The 22,952-nt window shown below is 43.4% G+C and overlaps 1 protein-coding gene across 1 annotated transcript in view; it reads left to right on the forward strand.

Annotated features, from left to right (window-relative positions):
• LOC141109874 (5-hydroxytryptamine receptor 3A-like) overlaps positions 1–22,952 on the forward strand; it is a 76,693-nt gene that overhangs the window by 24,122 nt on the left and 29,619 nt on the right. The window contains exon 6 of the mRNA XM_073601131.1: positions 16,040–16,244. Coding sequence (XP_073457232.1) covers positions 16,040–16,244 — 205 coding nt within the window. The remainder of the gene's footprint in view (positions 1–16,039; positions 16,245–22,952) is intronic.

The raw sequence follows: 22,952 nt of genomic DNA on the forward strand, positions 1-22,952 counted from the left end.
TAGGTCCGCACTGGTTTTCTGGTGCTGGGAATCCGGTTTACCAACCAGTCCCCCACAGCCTGTCTAAGGCATTCCCCATGTACAACACAGGGTTAATAGCCCTGCATTGTACATAATGACACTGAGGGATCACACACAGACTGGAGCTTTCAGGAAAAAAGAGCATCACTGAAGCCTGCTGGAGCAGAAAATCGGGTAAGTAATCCTGCCTGTTCCTGTACCCCATAGACATTAAATTAGCATATCATCTTTGCAGTATAGGGGTAGGGCACAGTTTTATTGTGATGAGTACTGCCATGGAGGTCTTAAAACATTTTACCTTTCCTTAAACAGAAAGGTAAAAGAGTTTGGTGAGTGGCATTTCAGTTTTAGGTGGAGGATATGTACTCCCTTGATGAGTACACTTATAAAGATGTGTTTCAGTTCCTTATTATTAAAGTGCTAGTAAACTCAGAATTTAAAATTTGCTGCCTTATAATCCCTACTATAAATATATATATATACACACACAGTAGGGACGGAAAGTATTCAGACCCCCTTCAATTTTTCACTCTTTGTTATATTGCAGCCATTTGCTAAAATCATTTAAGTTCATTTTTTTTTCCTCATTAATGCACACAGCACCCCATATTGACAGAAAGACACAGAACTGTTGACATTTTTGCACATTTTTTAAAAAAGAAAACCTGAAATACCACATGGTCCTAAGTATTCAGATCCTTTGCTGTGACACTCATATATTTAACTCAGGTGCTGTCCATTTCTTCTGATCATCCTTGAGATGGTTCTACACCTTCACTTGAGTCCATCTGTGTTTGATTATACTGATTTGACTTGATTAGGAAAGCCACACACCTGTCTATATAAGACCTTACAGCTCACAGTGCATGTCAGAGCAAATGAGAATCATGAGGTCAAAGGAACTGCCTGAAGAGCTCAGAGACATAATTGTGGCAAGGCACAGATCTGGCCAAGACTACAAAAAAATTTCTGTTGCACTTAAGGTTCCTAAGAGCACAGTGGCCTCCATAATCCTTAAATGGAAGACGTTTGGGATGACCAGAACCTTTCCTAGAGCTGGCTGTCCGGCCAAACTGAGCTGGGGAGAAGAGCCTTGGCGAGAGAGGTAAAGAAGAACCCAAAGATCACTGTGGCTGAGCTCCAGAGATGCAGTCGGGAGATGGGAGAAAGTTGTAGAAAGTCAACCATCACTGCAGCCCTCCACCAGTCAGGGCTTTATGACAGAGTGGCTCGACGGAAGCCTCTCTTCAGTGCAAGACACACGAAAGCCTGCATGGAGTTTGCTAAAAAAACACCTGAAGGACTCCAAGATGGTGAGAAATAAGATTCTCTGGTCTGATGAGACCAAGATAGAACTTTTTGGCCTTAATTCTAAGCGGTATGTGTGGAGAAAACCAGGCACTGCTCATCACCTGTCCAATACAGTCCCAACAGTGAAGCATGGTGGTGGCAGCATCATGCTGTGGGGGTGTTTTTCAGCTGCAGGGACAGGACAACTGGTTGCAATTGAGGGAAAGATAAATGCGGCCAAGTACAGGGATATCCTGGACGAAAACCTTCTCCAGAGTGCTCAGGACCTCAGACTGGGCCGAAGGTTTACCTTCCAACAAGACAATGACCCTAAGCACACAGCTAAAATAACGAAGGAGTGGCTTCACAACAACTCCGTGACTGTTCTTGAATGGCCCAGCCAGAGCCCTGACTTAAACCCAATTGAGCATCTCTGGAGAGACCTAAAAATGGCTGTCCACCAACATTTACCATCCAACCTGACAGAACTGGAGAGGATCTGCAAGGAGGAATGGCAGAGGATCCCCAAATCCAGGTGTGAAAAACTTGTTGCATCTTTCCCAAAAAGACTCATGGCTGTATTAGATCAAAAGGGTGCTTCTACTAAATACTGAGCAAAGGGTCTGAATACTTAGGACCATGTGATATTTCAGCTTTTCTTTTTTAATAAATCTGCAAAAATGTCAACAATTCTGTGTTTTTCTGTCAATATGGAGTGCTGTGTGTACATTAATGAGGAAAAAAATGAACTTAAATGATTTTAGCAAATGGCTGCAATATAACAAAGAGTGAAAAATTTAAGGGGGTCTGAATACTTTCGGTTACTACTGTATATATATATATATATATATATATATATATATATATATATATATATATATACAGTATGTTGCTGTTTCTACATTTGTGCTAACCTATTCAGTTCACTTGCAATCGAGGCTGAAGCACTTGAATGACGTCACCAGCGCATGCGCATATCTTGGCTATTTAGGGCATGTACTGAGTGGCGTTACTGTGTTCTGCTCGATGCTGTGCCTCTGTCATGCACTCTCTGCAGCATTGCATTGCAATATCACGAGACTACAGCCCCATGCACAGGTTCCTGATATAGCCCATGTGACGTGCTACATCACATGGGGGTGTAAACAGCAGGACAGATCCAGGGATATTCGGAGCGGAGAGAGTGTATTTGCCAGCTGCAATCTGCTGTTTGCTTGGTTAGCATTCACTACACACGCTCAGGATTCCAGCCATTATCTCAAGGGCGGAAGTGTTATGCCGCGTACACACAGACGGACTAGGTACGGACTTTCCGACGGACTTTTGAATGAATGGACTTGCCTACACACGATCAACCAAAGTCCGACAGATTCGTACGTGATGACGCACGACCGGACTAAAATAAGGAAATTCATAGCCAGTAGCCAATAGCTGCCCTAGCGTTGGTTTTATGCCCCGTACACACGGTCGGATTTTCCGATGGAAAATGTCCGATCGGAGCGTGTTGTTGGAAATTCCAACCGTGTGTGGGCTCCATCGGACATTTTCCATCGGATTTTCCGACACACAAAGTTTGAGAGCAGGCTATAAAATTTTCCGACAACAAAATCCGTTGTCGGAAATTCCGATCGTGTGTACACAAATCCGACGGACAAAGTGCCATGCATGCTCACAATAAATAAAGAGATGAAAGCTATTGGCCACTGCCCCGTTTATAGTCCCGACGTACGTGTTTTACGTCACCGCGTTTAGAACGATCGGATTTTCCGACAACTTTGTGTGACCGTGTGTATGCAAGACAAGTTTGAGCCGACATCCGTCGGAAAAAATCCTAGGATTTTGTTGTCGGAATGTGAGAACAAATGCGGACCGTGTGTACGGGGCATAAGTCCGTCAGACTAGCGGATTTTTCGACCGGACTCAAGTCCGTCGGAAAGATTTGAAACATGTTTTATTTCTAGGTCCATCTGACTTTTGGGGAAAAAAAGTCCGCTGGAGCCCACACACGGTCGAATTGTCCAAAGGAGTCCGGTCCGCCGGACCTAGTCCCTCGAAAAGTCCGCTCGTGTGTACGCGGCATTAGAATGCAAAGATGCGGGGGGGCGTGGCCGAGACATGGAACAGAGCGGACGTGTGTGAGCTGAGCTCCGTCTGACCCGCTCCACACATCGCTCCTGCAACAGCACAGAGTGACCCTGACGCCGGCTCCGTGCGATGCCGACACGGCGGAAGCCATCCCCGCAGCCCCGGAGAACCCCACGGCTTCGTTCCAGCTCTCTTGAGGCCTTTTTCTGTGGGGGAAGACGGACGGGAGCAGAACCCAAGATGGCGCCGGGTGAGTCTTCTCAGGCCGCACACGCGGCACCCCCAGCAATGTCGCCGCACCATCCACCGGCATCCCCCCATATCCCATCCTCTCCAGACTCCAGAGGAAGCCCGGTCAGTAGCCCGGGTAGGAGAGATGCAGGGAAGAGCCATGATCATACCCCGCTGCACGCTCTCCCGGCCCGATCGGCCGCCTCTCCCTCCCCCACCTCCGGACTTTCCCAACACACGGCCTCAGGGCCCAGAGGCCCACACATAGCCCTAGATGACGGCGACCTCAGGTCCCATATCCTTGCCCTCCCTACCTGGGCAGACCTTGAAGGATTCATGGCCCGCATGGAGAAGGCCTTCAGAAAAGACATTGAGGATTTACAAGCTGACACTGCCCACATAGGAGGTAGGGTGGAGGCCCTAGAGGCGACAGTGGAGGACATTAACCCTTCCCTACAGGCTTTACAAGCACACAGTAAAATGCAGGACCAACGGATTGACTCTTTGCTCGATCAACTTGATGATGTGGAGAATAGAAGTCGCAGGGTCAACATTCGTATTAGAGGTCTGCCAGAGGCCACAGGCCCTAGGGACATAATCCCCTCCCTTCAGGGGTTGTTCACCCAGATCCTGGGGAGAGAAGCTCCCGACCACATAGAGATCGATCGGGCACACAGGGCCCTTAGACCTCCCTCAGAAGACCCTGACAAACCACGAGACATTATCTGTAAACTGCATAAATATACTGTGAAGGAGCGCATCATGTTTCATGTCAGGGGTATGCGCCATGTGGATTTTGATGGAGCACAAGTGTCCTTATTTCCGGACTTATCCAGACGCACGCTGATGCAGCGCAGGGCCTTGAAGCCTCTGCTGGCAGTCCTACAGGAGGCACACTTGGTATACCGCTGGGGATTCCCCTTCAGCCTTTCCGTCACAAAAGATGGCCAACAAATCACTTTGCGGAACAAGTCAGATCTTCCTCATTTCCTCTCACGCCTTGGCCTCCCCCCTGTGGACATACCTGATTGGCGCATTTCCTCTGAAGTTCCACTACCAGCCCGTCAGGAACCTTGGCAGCAAGCCCGCCGCAGACGACGCAACAAGCCCCGGAACAGACAAGCTGATGCAACGGAGCAAGGTCCTCCATCTTCCCCAACTATACGTTGAGGCGGAGGAACGACTTTAGAGGCTTCAACCTTCTACCTACAGGACTGGTGCTATGTCCGTGTTTTGGTTCTAAATTCTGCTGGTTCAACTTTTGCTGTTGCAGATAATTCTCACATGCATCTGATTTTTAGAGGTGCTCACATGAAGGAGTGGGTCCCCTCAGTTGGGGCTCCTGTTTAGTGACTCTCCACCTTCCCCCCATAGGTAAACTCATGAGAGTTACATTCCTTGTAGAAGGAAGTGCGCGACGCGATGGTCGCCTGCATTTTATGTTGCCATTAGGCCGGCGGGCGATCTTTGCACCGTTGCACCTAGAGGTTATTAAATACCCACAGGTTATTACGTTTTTTGTTTTCTTGATGTTCTTAATTTCTTTTCAATGCTCTCCCCCCCTTCTTTTTTTTTATTATTGTTTTTCTCCCTAATGTTTCATGATGATGTCTATGGAAGGGTTGTCTGTCTGTTACATGGGTTATACTCATTTGTTTTTCTTATCAGCACTTTAGATTTGCCGGGTGATACGCCGTGGCTCTCTCCTCGTCCTCTTCACGCCCTTTGGGGGACCCTACTGACAAACAGCAATGGCTGATCTGAAAGTCGTGTCATACAACGTACGGGGCCTGAGTTCTCCATCCAAACGCAGTAAGTTGTGGCTTGAGACAAAGAGATCTGGTGCACATATCTTATTATTACAGGAAACTCATTTCAGAGCTGACTCAGTCCCTCGCCTCCCCACACACATATACAATCAATGGTTCCTCAGCAATTCACCCAAATCTAAATCAGGTGGAGTCGCGGTGGCGATCCATAAAAACTGCCCCTTTATCACCATTGACCACCGCGTAGATCCTGAAGGCAGATTTGTTTTTTTGAAAGGCACTATATACAACCAAAAATTTACAATTGTAGCGCTATATGCTCCCAATTCTGGGCAGCTGAACTTTTTGGAGAGGGTCCTAGATTCCCTTTCCGATTTTCGCGAGGGGCGTCTCATTGTGGGAGGGGACTTTAATGTATGCCCCGACCCGCAGTTGGACACCTCTTCAGGCCACTCTACGCACTCCTTTGCATTTCTTAAGCGCTTCCGTAAAACCTTACACGCTAGTCATCTGATTGACTGCTGGAGAGTGACACATCCTACTGTAAAGGATTTCAGCTACTACTCTGCAACACATAAAGTGTACACGCGGATAGATCTTCTATTGGTAGATCAACACCTTCTGGAATCGCTCTCTGGCACGTCAATCGGATCTATGACGATTTCCGATCATGCACCCATCTCCATTTCCCTGGCACCTTTGTCTTCAGAGGCTCGCCAATGGACTTGGCGCCTGAACGAAAACCTGCTAGATGATGCAGTAGCGCTAGCTCAGGTGACAGATGCGATTTCTATGTACTTCAAAGAAAACGCGACGGGAGAAACTGGGGTGGCATATGTTTGGGAGGGACATAAAGCTGTGATAAGAGGAGAATTTATTGCACAAGGAGCTAGGCTCAAAAAAGCGCGCTGTGGGGAACTCCAATCCTTGCTGACACAATTGCGCACAGTTGAACTCAAACACAAACGGCAATTGACCCCTCTTTTATACGAGAAATTAACAGCCCTCAGGGCACAGCTCTCAGACCTACTAGAAAAACGAACCCGTGATAGACTCCGATACGTCTCACATAAATTCTATGAATTTGGTAATAAATGTGGCAAATTACTGGCCAGGGCCCTGAAACGGCAACGTGCATCCGGACATGTCCATAAAATTCAAACACCATCGGGATCCCAAACTGTACTATCCTCTAAAATTGCAGATGCCTTTCGCGATTATTATGCCCAACTTTATCAACTCCCAGCCACACTTGTAGGACATACGCCCTCTCAGAAGGCGGACTGTATTGCGCAATATTTGGAGGAGGCTCTCACACCACAAATATCGCAACAAATCAGTGCTCAGCTTGATAAGCCTATGGCGGTAGAGGAAATAGAAGCAATCATTAAAGATCTTCCGCATGGGAAAAGCCCTGGTCCTGATGGGCTAACCAATGCGTACTACCGCAAATTTTCTCACCTCCTGGCTGCCCGAATGTGCACGTATTTCAATGCCTTAGCTTCAGGTACCACCCTCCCGAGGGACGCGTTGATGGCGCACATCACCGTCCTTCCAAAGGAGGGCAAAGACCCCTCCATCCCTAGCAGCTATAGGCCGATTTCATTGCTGAATACTGATATCAAAATTTTCGCGAAAGTATTAGCCAATCGCCTCAAACCTATCCTCCCTTCGGTGATTCATACAGATCAAACGGGTTTTATAACAGGAAGGGAGGCTAGAGACAATTCCAACCGAGCCATACAATTGATACACTGGGCGAACTTGCGACGGCCCAGTGCACCCTGTCTTCTCTTGTCTACGGACGCGGAGAAGGCCTTCGACAGGGTGGACTGGGCCTACCTGCAGGCGGTACTCTCTCGATTGGGCCTGGGAAGTAATATGCTCCAATGGATAGGGTCATTATACAGCTCCCCCGAAGCGCAGGTTAAAGTAAATGGAACGCTTTCTAACCCCTTCCCTATTCGAAACGGTACACGGCAGGGGTGCCCTTTGTCTCCCCTGATTTTTGCCCTCACTCTAGAACCTCTACTCAACATAATCAGAGCAAACCCTAATATTAAGGGGCTCACGGTGGGAACGACGGAGCATAAATTATCGGCGTATGCAGACGACGTTCTTTTCTATGTTACAGACCCACTGATCTCCCTACCTAACATCATGGCCGAATTAAAAAGATTCTGTACCTTATCAAATTTCAAAATTAATTATAGCAAGTCCGAGATTCTCCCCCTCAATATTCCTCATGCGATGCGCTCCCAACTACAGGCCTCCTTTTCCTTCACGTGGTGTTGCTCTTCCTTAAAATACCTGGGGATCCACCTCCCAGCAGATATAACACAACTTTACTCATGCAATTTTGCACCATTACTCGCAACTATCAAAACTGATTTAACTAGGTGGGATCGCACTTCCTTTTCGTGGATGGGGCGGGTCAGCATACTGAAAATGAATGTACTACCACGAATCCTGTTTTTTCTCCAGATGATACCTATTGCTTTGCCCAGATCTCTTTTCTCAACCTTCAACAGCCTATTTGTTAAATTTATTTGGCAAGGTCATGTACCCCGCTTAGCCCTCCGCACGCTACAACGCCCTAAAAATATGGGTGGCTTGGGAGTGCCTTCTGTCCGCAAATATTACGAGGCAGTGGCCCTGCAGAGAGTTCTCGACTGGCACCACCACACCTTCACCAAGGCCTGGGTTCCACTCGAGAAATTTCTGGCGGGGCGCAACCTGTCCCATGCCCCTTGGCTCCCACGAGAGAACAGAGGTCTCTCGAGCTTTGTTTCCCCGATCACTATACATGTGCTGAGACTGTGGGATGCCATCAACTCAAAGAAGCAGCTGTCACAGCCAACATCCCCGCTCGCACCGTTAGGAGGCTTTCCCTGGTTCACTCCGGGGGAACACCTTTCATACCTTCGCAATTGGACCAATGATGGGGAGGTTCGCTGTGGACGATTTATTCATGAACAGGGTTTGGTGTCCTTAGATTGGCTCCGATCCCAGTTTGGTAGCTTTCCTATGGATGGATGGCGATATAGACAACTACAGCATTTTATTAAGAGTCTACCTTTTCCGGTGCGACCCCCCTCATCACTAACCCTCTTTGAAAAACTATGTAAATCCGAGGGTCCCATTTCTCACTCAATTTCCTTGCTTTATGAGATGCTGCAGTCTGCGGAATCTCAGAACAAACCCACATACATTAGGGAGTGGGAAAGGGACCTGGGATACACATTTACTGAGGTCCAATTGAATAACCTTTATCGGCTCACTCATAAAAGCTCAATAGACACCAAAACGCAGGAAAATTGTTTCAAACTATTAACCAGATGGTATAAGGTACCAACGAAATTGGCGAAAATCTATCCGACAGCTTCGGAGGCATGTTGGAGGGGCTGCGGGCTCCGGGGCACTTTCCTACATATTTGGTGGGAGTGCCCGAGGCTCCGACCCTTCTGGCTAGATGTCAGAGCCCAGATAAAGGCTATCCTAGACGTGGATTTACCGGACTCCCCATTGGAGTTCCTACTGCATGTGCCATCCACCCCACTAAGTCAATACCGGAAGTCGATACTCCCACATCTCTTAAATGCTGCACGGCGTTTGATCCCCGTCCACTGGAAATCAACCCATATTCCGGGACGTACTGAGTGGATGGGCCTGATTGACTCGGTTATGGCGGCGGAGGAGTGGATGGCAAAATGTAAAGATAAGTTTGACAAATTTTATGCAATCTGGGCAACATGGATACATTATAAGTCTAAGGACAGGGCGTCCCCCCTTCAGGTTTCCCCCGGGGCCGCTTCCTGTAGGTCGGACATTGTTGGAGCTGTTTTTTAAACGGCTTCAGAGGGTGAGGGCCACGGCGTACTTAATTCACCACCAGGATCCACATAATGATAATGATATTGCACTTTTACTGCACACAGCTGTGCTAGCCTTTAGGCAGATGTATCAGTGATTTTTATACATACCCATCAACCTTCCCCACCAATTTTCCCCCTCTTTTTTTTTTTTCCCCCATCTCCACCCCCCCCCCCCTATTTCCTGCCTGGGTCAAATCCTTAGACACTAACAGGATATTGTTTTCTTAACACAGTTACTGTTAACCTGACTAGTTATGAAAGTGGTCTCAACCATAGATTCCACCTCTATTACAAGAGTGGACGCAGGATGAGGAAGTCATAAGTATCTCACGTGACACACTTTCGTCGAGGTTTTAGTATAAGCTTGCACCATTTGTTTCTATTCAATCTTTAAAACACATCCTTTTCATATGTATGGTATTTGTATACCTTTATGGTACTGCATTGTGATTTATTGGATCCCCCCCTCCCTTTTTTTTTTTTTTTTTTTTTTTTTTTTCTCCTTTTTTCTTTTTATACCCTCTGTGTTATTATTTGTTATTATTTGTTATATTTGAAAAATATACAATAAAGATTATATAAAAAAAAAGAATGCAAAGATGCGGAGGACAGCAGTAGCAATGGCACCGGCTTCGGAAGGGAGAAGAATAAAGAAAAATAAGCAGGAAAACAGTAAGATGGAAATTAGGGGGGTTATTTTCATGGTGGAATGATATAAAAAGGTATTTTTCTCAATCGCTTTGCCTGAGTTTACTACCGCTTTAAAAAAAACTCATATTCTGTTATTGTGGGACTGTTGCTTTTTGGACTTAGATTTAATAATTTTTTTGCATGATCCGGAGATATACACCGTTATTGTGCTTTATTTCACAAGAGATTGCAAGTGTATTTTTTGTGTATATATAAAATCACTGAATTTTGTGATATATGTGTAGTTCCAACTATTAGTTGATGTGATATAAGGTGCAGTGCTAGTAAAATGCAAACAAAATAAAGATGCCAAAAAATAAAAAAAAATAAAATATATATATATATATATATATATATATATATATATATATATACATGTGACTAACACCAATAAAGAATGTAGATCATACAGACATAATACTGATAAACAATTTGATCATCAATGTTTCATAGTTTCCATATAAAATTGCATGTGAGCAAACATAAAAATTCCAAGAAAGGAAGTAGGTGATTGGAGTGAGAAACAGTTCAATATGAATTCAAACTTCTACTTCTGGGGAGAAGTTTGATGTGCTTGTGAAGAGGACCACCAGGAGTGGAAATTGACATTGAATGTGTAGCCACCACCAGACACAATGATCGGGTACTCTTACCAGATCCAGTGGGCTACTAGCAGGCAGCCAAATGCGCAAAGAAACCAAAGTAGATTGGACTCCACAGGGACCAGCATACAAGGGAAGCAGCACACATGGAACCAGCACACATGGAACCAGCACAGAGGGAATGTAGCCACTCCAACACAGTGTCCAAGAAATCCAAGGCTCAACCAGGCATATAATTGGAGGAGGAAAAACGCCAACATAGCATAAAATCCTTAACCAGATAGTTTTATTGAATAAGTAATGCACTTACATCAATATGGATAGATACAGGCACTGTATATATGTAATCACAAAGGAGGATAGTATGGAGAGCGATAACATGGAGCCAACACAATACGTCCCAACGTTTCGTCCACTAAGACATCATCTGTTGGGACAGTAGGAGAATGGAAAACAGGCAAATCAGCTACAATATGGCTTGCACACTCTTTTTAGAGTAGCACTGACGCAAAAGAGCCTGGAGACTCAGAATGCTATGATGGTGCTTTTAAAGGGGGTGCTCCTAATATTCAGCATGGTCCTGTAAGTCTTCAGGGGCAGCACTGGAAATGGCACAGCATGCATCCATTGAAGATAAAGTCTTACTCTATTAGTGTAATATTATAGAGGCCGAAGGGGTGAAATCAATATTTTAATGAGAAACAAGCATACTTCAAATTATTTTAATTTAAAATAATGTGAAGGCAAGATGGTCATATTGGTCTTAAAATTTATGTTTTAAACTGGATTAAGACAGTAAAACTAACATAATCCCCAAGCATATAGGGATACAATCTATGCAATTGAAAGTCATGATTTACTTATAGACACCATGAGTCTCACTTAACCACTTAAGGACCGGAAGGATTTGCCCCCTTAATGACCAGGCCATTTTTTGCACTACGGCACTGCATCGCTTTAACTGACATTTGCGTGGTCGTGCGACGCTGTACCCAAACAAAATTTTTTTCCTACAAATAGAGCTTTCTTTTGGTGGTATTTGATCACTACTACAGTTTTTATTTTTTGCGCTATAAACAAACAAAAAGCAACAATTTTGAATTTTGATCCAAAAAAAATATATATATAAATAAAAAACACATTTATTCATCAGTTTAGGCCAATATATATTCTTCTACATCTTTTTGATTAAAAAAAACGCAATAGGCATATATCGATTGGTTTGCTCAAAAGTTATCGCATCTACAATCTATGTGATAGATTTAGGGACTTTTATTTATTTTTATTGTTTTTACTACTAATGGTGGCGATCCGCAATTTTTAGCGGGACTGCAACATTGCGGCAGACAAATCTGACCCCAAATGACACTTTTTGGGGACCAGTGACTTTATTACATTGATCAGTGCTATAAAAATGCACTGATTAATGTAAAAATGACACTGGCAGGGAAGGGGTTAACACTAGGGGGCGATCAAGGGGTTAACTGTGTTCCCTGGGTGTGTTCTAGCTGTAGGGGGGATGGGCTTACTGAGACATGACAGAGATCACTGTTCCCGATCATTGGGAACAGTAGATCTCTGACATGTCACCTGTCAGAACGGGGATCCACTTGTTTACACTGGCAGATCCCTGTTCTGCCTCTGTACTAGGCGATCACAGGTCGCCGGTGGACATCGAGTCAGCCCGACCCACGGGCACACTCCCACAGCGTGGTGGTGGCGCACGCCCGCCCGCAACTGCGCCTGCGCAAGCCGCCGTACAGGTTTTGCGATTCGCACAGGACGGTGGCAGTAACGACGGTGGCTGGTCGTCAAGTGGTTAATGTGTAAGCTCACAGGTAACACAATAATAGAAACAAGCCTTTATAATACTTAAAACCTCCTATCACAATCTACCAAAATGAGGAAGTGGCGTATAGGTCTCCCTCTAGGGCACAGTTTACTCCCACACGGGGTGCATGGAGGGAAAGACACTGTACGCTACCTCGTTACAAAACTTGAAAACTAACTCTTCGTCAACTTACTTCTATGGAAGTGGTCAATCTCATTTGATAGATTATCTCTGTTAATATATTCCATTGCATGACAGACAACGTCCGTCATTTGTTTGTATGTTTGTGTTTTATGTTTTTCCTGAAAAACTTCAATAAAATACTAATGTTGAAAAAAAAAATGATGTTTTATACAAATCTAAGGATTTATATATATAGTAAGATCCAAAGAAAGTGTCTGGACTAAAAATAATACAGGTATAAATTAGTTTAAAAGGTAACTCAATTTTAGTAGGAAAAAATAAATAGCAACAAAAAATTATAATATAGCATATACAATTGCGAATCAAGTCATATTGTAATTGAATGTTATTAAACACTTGAGGTCCGGGCCATAGCCGAATGACGGCCACAGCGCGGACCTCATTTTCTGGGAGGCCATCATAGTATGTCCTCCCCTGTGCACGCACCCCGCACGCACCCTGCAGGGTGCGCGGTGCACGCGCTGTGTTCACCGAGTCACGGAGACTCGGATGATCACAGATCGCAGATCACCGGCTTATGTTAAAAGGGACATCGGTCCCGAAGAGGGAGGAGGCACATATGGCTCATCTGTGTCTGCCAGTGCCACCTGCCAGTGCCCACCAGGGCCACCTATCAATGCCCACAAGTGCCACCTATCAATGCCCACCAGTGGTGCCAATCAGTGCCACCTAGCAGTGCTGCCATCAGTGTAAGCAATCAGTGCCCATTATTGCCACCCATCAGTGTCCATCACTGCCACCCATCAGTGCCCATCACTGCCACCTATCGGTGCCCATCAGTGCCGCTTCATCAGCGTACATCAATGAAGGAGAAAAATTACCTGTTTGCAAAATTTTTTAACAAAATATAAAAAAAATATAATTTTGATTTTTTTTTTATTTCAGTCTTTTTCAATAAAAATAAAAACCGCAGAGGTAATCAAATACCACCAAAAGAAAGCTATATTTGTGGAAAAAAAATGATAAAAATGTCATTTGAGTACAGTGTTGCATGACTGCGCAATTGCCATTCAAAGTGCGACAGCGCTAAAAGCTGAATATTGGTCTGGACAGGAGGGGGGTTTAAGTGCCCAGTAAGCAAGTGGTTAAAAAATACCTTTCCTTTTCAATCTGCAGCTCTGCAATTTTCTGTAAAATGCAATGCAATATGGCTACCTGGAGTTGTTCTGTACAAAAACAGAATACCCCCTAAAAAATGTAATTTCCTGCTTGTGTGAGTGGCTCACTGATTTTCCCAGAAGTTTGCACTAAGATACAACTCAGATTTTTGGCATCTCCTGCATCAAAAATTTAAGGAAATTGCAGGAATACAACTATCTTCCGATAGCTGCAAAAAATAACTAGAACACTACAACAGTATGATAAAGGAACTTTTTCCTGGATGGGTAGGATAAACATTATAAAAATGGACATTCTGCCTAAAATTATATATATATTTCAAACGATACCTATTTTTCCTTCAACAAGCATCTAGAATCAATTACGTAGGGCTATAGGGAATTTTTTTTGGGCAGATAAAACTGCCAGAATTAGTAGAGCAATACTAAACAGATTAAAAAAGGATGGAGGTCTTTCTCTCCCAGACATATCGATGTACCTCAGATCAGTATTTATAACTAGGATTGTGGATTGGTTCCATAATGCAGATTGCAAACAATGGGTGAAGCTAGAGGAAGAGATCACAGTCATAAAACTGAAATCATTACCATGGATTAAGAAGGAATTTAGACCGTTGGAAGGGGATATGCCCTCTTTAGTTGTATCAACTTTGAAAGTGTGGGACGATTTGATAAAGCGAGGGATAGGATCTACATACAGAGGTCCAATGACTCTCTATTTAGCAATCCAGAATTCCCACTAGCAATGGAATCCAAAACATTTCTTAAATGGCAGAGATGTAAAGACACGAGGATAGTATAGACGATGGAGGGGAATAGACTCCTTCCATTAGAGGCCTTGGGTATTGATCATAAAAAGAAATGGATGCAATACGGGCAACTTCAACAATACATCTTTTCCTTAATGAAGGAGTCCATACTAGATAGACCACTGACAGAATTAGAAAAAAATATTTTTACAAGAACATAGACCAGCACATATTTTGTCTAATGTTTATAAATATCTGATCTCAGAAAATAAAGAACAAGAGATACTCTATATAAAAAAATGGGAGGAAGACCTAGGGATGGTTATCCCCAGAGTAAAATGGGAAAAGGCAATTATATTAACACATAAGTTATCGATCTCTGCCAGACACCAAGAAAGAAATTATAAAATCTTAGCCAGATGGTATAGGTGCCCAGTAGATATGTATAAAATAAACTCCGATAATGAAGATGTATGTTGGAGATGTTGCGTGGCAAAAGGCACAATGTCTCACATCTGGTACTTCTGTCCAGAGGTTCAGCTATTCTGGCAAAAAATATTTAAAATATATAAGGCTATGCCAGAGATAGATTTACAATCAGATATACAAGTGGCAGTACTATCTATGATCCCAGGATCGGTGAAAGTATTAAGAAAGGAATCTTAAAATATTTTCTGACTGCAGCGCGAACTATTATAGCCATAAAATGGAAAAGTACGATTGCGCCCTCTATAGAAGAGTGGGAGTGTGAGATGGGCGAGATGCGTTCCCTGGAAGAAAGAATGGTATTTGAAGAAGGGTTAAAAAAACAGATAATAACAACTTGGCAAATATGGGAAGAGTTTAGAGCCTCTTCATTGCTTTTGAGGGAAATATAGGACTTAGAGTAAATTTTAGCTGAATAGAGAAAGGAATGGGGTGTTAACCCCCCCTTTTTTTTTGTGAATGGTGGGGGATCTTGGTGAGTGTGTATGAATAGGTGGGTGTGGATTTGATGTATAAGTGAGTTAACAAGCAATAGGTTTAAATTAACTGGGGTATACATCTTTGAACATATTTTGTAATAGCTAGGTGGAGATATGAATAATGATTTGAATAGGAAAGTAGAAGATAATTTAAATACAATATAGATTATGTAATGGATGTGTATATGTTTTATAAAAATTGTAAACATGTTTTCATAAATAAAGATTATTAAAAAAAAATTAAGGAAATCACATCTAAAGGGATGCAGACCCTGCAATTTTCCTAATTAAAGCCCTGCAGGTGATTGATAACTGTTCATGTTAAATGGTTTGTCTCAACCTTCTAACTTCTACTTTGGTTTGACAACTTGGCCAGGTAATAAAACTATGTTACGGGGGACTCAGAAAAACAAAGACTACTGTGTTAATGCTATTGACAGATTACTGTACATCATATATGTCATTTTTTTTCTTTGCCCATCGTTCTGCTATGAGCTACTCCATACCTAAAGACAAAATCCTGTATGTTTATGTTCTGCATTGGTTTAAGGCATTACTTTTCTACTGTATGTTTGACCTGTAATATCTTTAATTTTTGTGTTATAACAGATAGTTATCAAAAGAAGAGCCCTCTTTTATACAGTAAGTCTAATTATACCCAGTCTATTTATCATGGTAATGGATGTTGCTGGATTCTACCTCCCACCAGAGAGTGGTGAAAGAATATCATTTAAGATCACCCTTCTTCTTGGTTACTCTGTTTTTCTCATAATGGTGTCTGAAACATTACCTGCAACTGGAACTCCCTTAATAGGTAGGAAATTTAATTGTGCTACTCCTTTTTTCAGAACCATGAGTCTTGAACTAACATTGATTCTACTTTTGGCTGAACTTTTAATGTCTTCCATTCTCACGCTCTCTCTCATTGCTGTAAGCAATGTTGTTAAAATAAACCAATAGAGAATATGGAAGCTTTCGTTACTGACCTATCTTTCTGTAAAAGCTAGTTGCAGTCATGCAAAATCCAGTGGCTTCAGTACTACTGACTAATACACATCAAATTCAGGTTTTCTGACTTCACTCTAGTTCAAGGTCACCCGTGTTCAAGGTCAGTGACTTGACAGCATTAAAACCAGAGACTGCAAAGCAACTAGTGCTCTAAAAAGTAGGTAAAAAATGGCAGACTCCATATTATTCTAAGTGCATTTTTTCTTTAATCTTCTTTAATCTATCAACATCAAATGTATTGCATGGCAATATAATACAGTATACAAATATAGTACTGTGCAAAAAGTTTTAGGCAGGTGTGAAAAAATGCTTTCAGAAATATAAGTGTTAATAGTTTATTTTTATAAATGAACAGAATAGAAAGTAAATGAACAGCAGCGAAATTCAAATCAATATCTGGTGTGACCACCATTAGCCTTGAAAACAGCATCACTTCTTCAATTCTTCTAGGTACACTTGCACACAGTTTTTGAAGGAACACAGCAGGTAAGTTGTTCCAAATATCTTGGAGAATTAGCCACCAATCTTCTGTTGATGTAGGCTGCTCAAATCCTTCTGTCTCTTTGTGTAATCCCAGACAGACTATAATGTTGAGATCAGGACTCTGAGGGAGCCAAACCATCACTTCCAGGACTTCTAGTTCTTCTTTACACTGAAGATAGTTCTTAATGACATTGGTTGAAAGTTTGGGGTCGGTGTCCTGCTGAAAAATAAATGTGGGGCCAATCACACGCCTCCCCGATGGTATGGCATGATGGATTGGTATCTGCCTGTATTCCTCAGCATTGAGGACATCACTGATTCTGACCAAACCTCCAATTCCATTCGCAGAAATGCAGACCCAAACTTGCGGAAACCTCCGCCATGCTTCACTGTTTTTCTGAACCCCAGTTCTTATGTTTTGGTGCATAGGACATGGAAACATGGTTAAGTGACTCAACTATGAATGAAAACATAGAAACTGGTGTGCAGAGTAAAGACCTTGCTGGAGACTATTAGTCGTGCAAGTTGCAGTAGGGAACTAAGTGCCAGAGCTTGCTATTTGGACTGCTGTTGTAGGGTTCTGGATATACTGGCCATTCCCTGTTACCTCCAGAAAAGCTGCTATTGAAAGATTAGAGGGAGGTTTGTTCCCCTATTGTTGCTACTAATCTGTTTGGAGTATCCTGTGACCCTAAACCCCCTTCCAGTTGATGTTTTTCAGCAATAAATACTAAAAAGACATCCCCTAAACTTAGCCTGAATTGTCAGTGTGCATGAGAGTAAGCTTGTGTGACTGGCAGCCTCTGTACTAGTAAGGGAGACTGGGAGACCTGGGTACATTGAGTGCTCTCTAATGCCTCATTTCAGCTTTCTCATCTATCTTGTCGTCTTAGGCCTCATTCACACATGCGTATTTAAGAGTACACCCGCATTAGGGCCATGTTTACCTGCACAAAGATGCATGGGTGTTCTGTGCATCCCTGTGCAGGCAGTCCCATTCACATCATGACATTGTCTGCTTTTCGGGCCATGTACCTACAGCCACACAGATGTCAAAATGGGAGCAGCGGATGTATCCATGGAGGCGTTGCGTCCCACTTGGGATGAATGGGACTGCCTGCATGAGGATGCACGGTACACTGCATCCACATGTGGGCAGGCATGGCCCACACATGAATGCACGCTGTAATACGCCCATGTGCATCCATGTGAATGAGGTCTTAAAATGGATAAAACAGATCTTAATTTTTTCCCAATTTTTCACATATGTATCAGCAAATTAAAGGGGTGTAAACCCTTGTGTTTTTTCACCTTAATGCATCCTGCATTAAGGTGAAAAAACTTCTGACAGTGACCGGCCCCCCAGCCCGGGGTGCTTGGCTCTTGATTGGATAGATTGATAGCAGCGCAGCCATTGGCTCCCGCTGCTGTCAATTAAATTCAATGACGCGGGAGTCGGGGGGCGGGACCGAGTCCGGCATTCTGTGTCTATGCATGCAAATGCTGGACTCGGAAGCACGCCCGCAAGGTAACCCCCTGGGAGAGAGCTTCTCCTAGGGGGTTTACCGATGCGAGGCGGAGCTGTGAGCGCCACTGGGGTACCCCAAAAGAGGATAATCGGGGCCACTCTGTGCAAAACGAACTGCACAGTGGAGGTAAGTATGACATGTTTGTTATTTAGAAAAAAAAAAAAATGAAGGTTTACAATCACTTTAAGTGAACAGAGATGAAAAGTAAGACTGAAAGAGTTTGTACATTTGAGTATCATCATTTTGTTCTAAAGTTTTCAACCTAAAGAGCAACAACCTTTAACACTTTGGCAGTTAGACCTTCGTCATCAGAGCCCCAGCCTGCAGTAAACCCAGAACTTGTAAAATAATTGCTTTTTGTCACCATCCTCAGCTTTCTCAATATATTCCTATTGAACATACACAAAAAGCTGTCGTTCTAAGCAAAGAAACATAAAACATCTCATTTACAATTTAGTCCAATGGGCTTGGACGGTATAGTTTATATTATTACTTATAGAGTTGTTATTTCTACAGCAGTAGCTACTACTACTGACAGATATCATTCATTAGGCCTCATGTACATGGGTGGTGAGAGGCTGAAAATAGGTCTATTGAAAAATTCCAGGTATTTTTCTATGCTCAGGAAGCAGCAGGTGTACAGCCTGCTATACAAGTGAATGGCTGTAAGTGGCACCTGAGGCTCCCAGGGTGCAAGAAAACACCACAAATTTTACCCTCAGCATATTTTCAGCCTCTCGCCATTCATGTGCATTATGTCTTAGTAGTTGTTAGCAGTAGCAGTTGTAATGATGATAATAATAATAATACTATTAAAAGTAGATGTAAATTAATTAAATGACTTAAATCTCATGTAAGCTTACTTTTCAACATGTTTAAATCTGCAGCTTTTATTGAAATAATACCTAGTGATCCTGTGTCACCCTATCACTTGGGCTTCTGATAGAGACTACAAGTGGCCATTCTACAAATATTATACATAGATGGTCCAATGTTGTCACCATCGGGAAACCCAACCTAAAATACAATGCAGAAATCTCTGGACTGTATATATATATGGAAAAGGAACTGGGGGTCTTAGTAGATGACAGGCTCAGCAATGGCATGCAGTGCCAAGCTGCTGCAGGCAAAGCAAACTGAATATTGGCATACATTAAAAAGGGGATTAAATCCAGAAATAAAACGATAATTCTCTCGCTCTACAAGACTCTGGTCTGGCCGCCCCTGGAGTATGCTGTCTAGTTCTGGGTACCAGTCCTCAGGAAGGATGTACTGGAAATGGAGGGAGTACAAAGAAGGGCAGCAAAGCTAATATCTGGAGGATATTAGTTATGAGGAAAGGTTATGAGCACTGAACTTATTCTCTCTGGAGAGGAGACGGAGAGGGGATATGATTTCAATGTACAAATACCGTACTGGTGACCCCACAATAGGGATAACATTTTTCTGCAAAAGGGAATTTAATAAGACACGCGGCCATTCACTAAAATTAGAAGAAAAAGTGGTTTAACCTTAAACTGCGTAGGGGATTCTTTACTGTAATGCCCCGTACACATGGTCGGATTTTCTGAGGAAAAATGTGCGATTGGAGCGTGTTGTCGGACATTCTGACCATGTGTGGGCTCCATCGGACATTTTCTATCGGATTTTCCGACACACAAAGTTTGAGAGCAGGCTATAAAATTTTCCGACAACAAAATCCGATCGCGTCAATTCCGACCGTGTGTGGCCAGTTCCGACGCACAAAGTGCCACGCATGCTCAGAAGAAATTCCAAGACGGAACAGCTCGGTCTGGTAAAATTAGCGTTCGCAATGGATACAGCACTTTCGTCACGCTGCAATGTAAAAAATGGTTTAATACAGTGCACTCTCTTCTTCTTTATAATGTGAGAAGAATGAAATAGTTTTGCTGCTCATATTCACACAGACTTCTCACAAACTTCTTTCTTTATTATTTATCAAGATTCCCTCAATATATTTTGATTTGTCACATCTGACAAAATTTCTTTTTTTTGTTTTATTAATTTTTTTTTTTTTTTAAGGCTGTTTTTTTTTTTTTTTTTTTTTTTTTGGGTTTGTATTTTTTTCAAGGCTGATCTTTGTTTTATTTTATTTTTAGTTTTACTCCATAATATTTTTGTGTGTGTTTTGTGTGTCAAGTTACCACAACACCATTATTATCTTGTATTAGTTAATCTCAAGAAGATTGCTTGGTGTTGGTGTCCCTTGTTAATTTCACATTGTATTTTTGAAATGTACCTGAATCCTCACAAACAAACTGTCCTTTTTTAAGGAAAAAACACATAGGCGAGTATAATTGAAACAAAAAATCCTTTATTAAGGGCTCAGAACCAAACAAAGAGGGAGGCAACGCTGGAGAAACATCAGAAATTGGCGAAGCCTTGGACCCCCAGGGCAGACATCAAATCTTTTCATGCAAAATTGGTGGCCTGAGGAGTCCATATCTAAGGGAGTGCAGTCTGGTCCAGAAGTCCCAGAGATCATGAAAGCAGCAGATGACATCCTAGTCCCCAGGCTGTGGTACTACAAGAGGCTGCATCTTTTGCCAGACCAGACTGGACCCAGGGTCATCACTCTCTGGTCTTTTTTCCACGCTTCTTTCCACGCTGTGGCTCTGGTGTTGGAGATGTGGCAGGAGGAGGAGTAGGACCTGGAGGAGGAGGAGGAGGAGTAGTAGAACCTGGAGGAGGAGGAGGAGGAGGAGTAGTAGGACCTGGAGGAGGAGGAGGACTATGTGTGAGATTACAAATGTGGGTAGCACATGTTATTTGGCCCCTCAACCCCTTATTGAGAGCTTCCAAAATTAAGGACTCACACAGGAGTCGTTGGCCCTCCTCCATCTGCAGCATTTTGCAGGCAGTTATGCCAGCAAAGTCCTCCTCCACACTGTGGGGGCTTCTCAGGGCCTCTGTAACCTTCCAAAAGAGGCCTATGGCAGCCTCCTCCAGGTTACTCCTCTTCCTGCCACTTTGTCTTTGAAGGTGTAGGGGAGGGACCTGGGTATCAGGCAGCCTGCTTGGCCCGGCCACCTCCTGGCTGAGACTTCCCTGTGTATGAAAAAGGGACATGGTTGTAGTTTTTGCATCATCAATCACAATCATAAATTAGTACTCCAAACTAACATCTATTTAACATCATTGATTGGACAAGCAGAAATATTTAGAAGAATGCTATACCTGACTCAAGCTGGGCTCCTCCACATGTTGCTGCCTGGAAGGCCCAGGTTGGGCGTCAGAAGCCTCAGCTGGGGGGGAAGGAAGCGTGGAAGGAAGACTGGAGAGTGCTGACCTGGGTTCAGTCTGGCCTTCTAGAAAATGCAGTCTGTCATAGTACCACAGCCTGGGGACATAAATGTCATCTGCAGCTCCGGATCTCTGGGAATCCTGGACCTTCTTGTGCTCCCTTAGATAAGTGCTCCTCAGGCCACCAATTAGGATCTTCAAATAGGTGATGTCTGCCGTGGGGATCACTGTCTTCACAAATTCCAGCAATTGATCCAGAGCTGCCTTCCTCTTTGTTTGGTTCTTATAATCAGGGTGGTTTATCTGCCACAGACAGGGCAGCTCCCTGAACATATCAATGAAGATTGCCATAAAGTCCTTATCTTTCAAGATATCCATTTTCACTGCAAGACACAACACAAGACAAACCCTAATGTCAGCCTAAAGTCTTCTAAACTTGTGCAAATACAGGCCTCAATCTAGAAGCAGTATAGGCCCAATGTTAAATCTTACCTTACCGTTACTCCTTCCTCCGCTCACAGATCGTACGTACTACGCACGCATGTTACGCTTTATAGACACTGCGCATGCGCGAAACTCCGCCTGCCCTGACGTTCTTTCTAGTCTATTCCCCGCCCCTTCTCGTTCGGCGCAGTGGGGAAGAGCACATGGCGGAGTCAGAGCAGGTGTCTGATATTTACACCAATGAGGAAGAGGAGGAGGAAATCCCGGAGGCAGAATGTCCCGATCCAGAAGGAGACGATTTAAGGAATCAAATATGTCCTTTGGGGAGATGTTGGAGATGGTCGACATCCTGAAGAAGGCCAACTATGACGGGAAGTATGGACCTTACCCCAACCCCAATCTCTTAAAGGCCAAGATCATGGCAAAAGTGGTCAAAAGTCTGCACCGGAATTTCGGGGTACATCGATCAAAAGATCAGCTCAGGAAACGGTGGTCGGACCTAACATTGAGAGAGCACGAGCAGTACAGAAAGATCCGGAGAGTGCTGCAAAAAAGTAAGTAGTTGTGCTGTGTTCCTAGTCTTTTTGTGTTTATTACGTTCGTGCTGCTCCATGTACTTTTCTTAACTGTTATCCAGTTTAAAATGTCAACTTTCATGTTCATGGGCACATTATTCGTTCGTATCAAACATTTTTCTTTCGGCCTATAAAACACATTGTTTTGGCCATATGCATTTGCCCACATTTTTTAGGGCCTATTTGTCTGAAAATAATTTGGTTGTGTAGATGTGTCTG

This window comes from Aquarana catesbeiana, linkage group LG10, assembly GCF_042186555.1.
Source record: "Aquarana catesbeiana isolate 2022-GZ linkage group LG10, ASM4218655v1, whole genome shotgun sequence".
Taxonomy (NCBI): Eukaryota; Metazoa; Chordata; class Amphibia; order Anura; family Ranidae; genus Aquarana; species Aquarana catesbeiana.